The following is a 1368-nucleotide window of genomic DNA, read 5'->3' as shown; positions in this document are numbered from 1 at the left end:
TCACCACAGAGAAGCAATCCTCCTGCTAGCAAGATTCTTCACAGCAACTTTCATGTCCTGATTTCTCAGGCTGTAGATAAAGGGGTTCAGCATTTGAGGGACCACAACATACATCACCGAAGCCACTGCCATCTTCTGAGGGGAGTTGGTAACAGCAGAGCTGATGTACACCCCAATACCTGTTCCATAGAACAAGGAGACAACGCATAGGTGAGCACAACAGGTGGAGAAGGCTTTGTGCTTCCCTCTTGACGAGGACATGCGCAGGATGGAGGATACAATGTGAATATAAGAGGAAATGATTCCAGACAGAGGAACACCGCCACAGACAGAAACTGACACCATGATCAGGATGTTATCCATGAAAGTTTCTGAACAGGGGAGTTTGGTGATTTGAGCGAACTCACAGAAGAAGTGGGGGATGTGTAAATGTGTGCAAAATGGCAGCCTTAACACCATGAGACTGTGGAGCAGGGCATCAGCGGTGCTAATGAACACAGAACCCCAAACCAGCAGGACACAGAGGTGGGGGTGCATAATTACTGTGTACCACAGGGGGTGACAAATGGCCACATAGCGGTCATAGGCCATCACTGCCAACAGAAAATTTTCCAAGAGTATAAAAATCATGACAAAGCAGACCTGAGCCAGGCAGCCTGCATACGTGATGCTCTGGTCCTGGGTGTGGATGTTCACCAGCATGTTGGGGATGGTGGTTGAGCTCACATAGATGTCATTGAAAGAGAGGATGGAGAGGAAGAAGTACATGGGGGTGTGGAGGTGGGAGTCGGAGATGACAGCCAGGATGATGAGCAGATTGCCGAGCACAGTGACCAGGTAGATGGACAGGAAGAGGACCAAGATGAAAGACTGGAGTTTGGGATCATCTGTCAGTCCCAGAAGAAGGAAATCCAAAACCGTTGTTTGATTTATAATCTCCATGTTGCTTGTGAACTTGAGAGGAAAAACGATTCATTGAAAAAAATTAAAATGCTTGGTTTCTTGGTTAGTGATAACAGAAAAATCTATCATACTCAATTTGTGTGTGTGTGTGTGTGTGTGTGTGTGTGTGTGTGCGCGCGCCAGTCCAGGGGCTTGAACAAAGAGCCTGAGTGCTGTTCTTGAGCCTCTTTATGCTCAAGTCTGGTGCTCTACCATTATTTGAGCTACAGCTTCGCTTCTGACTTTTTGGTGGCTAATTGAAAATAAGAGTCTCACAGATTTTCCTGCCTGACTAGCTTTGAACCCCAGTCCTATGTAGGCAATTAACAAATGGTGTCTTACTTTGTTTTAATCTTAATTTTTTTCTGTTGATAATGATGACCCAGACTCACTTGAGATGATGAAACTGTTTTTCCCCAGCATAAT

At 45.8% G+C, this 1368-nt stretch overlaps 1 protein-coding gene across 1 annotated transcript; it reads right to left on the bottom strand.

Moving 5' to 3' along the window:
- On the bottom strand, positions 1–942 carry LOC106001340 (olfactory receptor 7G2-like). The gene has a single exon (XM_013036454.1). It carries the CDS (start codon positions 940–942, stop codon positions 1–3), a length of 942 nt encoding a protein of 313 aa, XP_012891908.1.
- Between the last annotated feature and the right edge of the window lie 426 nt (positions 943–1368).

The sequence above is a fragment of the Dipodomys ordii genome, unplaced genomic scaffold, assembly GCF_000151885.1.
Source record: "Dipodomys ordii isolate 6190 unplaced genomic scaffold, Dord_2.0 Scaffold288, whole genome shotgun sequence".
NCBI lineage: Eukaryota > Metazoa > Chordata > Mammalia > Rodentia > Heteromyidae > Dipodomys > Dipodomys ordii.
Note: the sequence above shows the minus strand (reverse complement) of the source record. Positions and strands in the feature narration are given on the sequence as shown.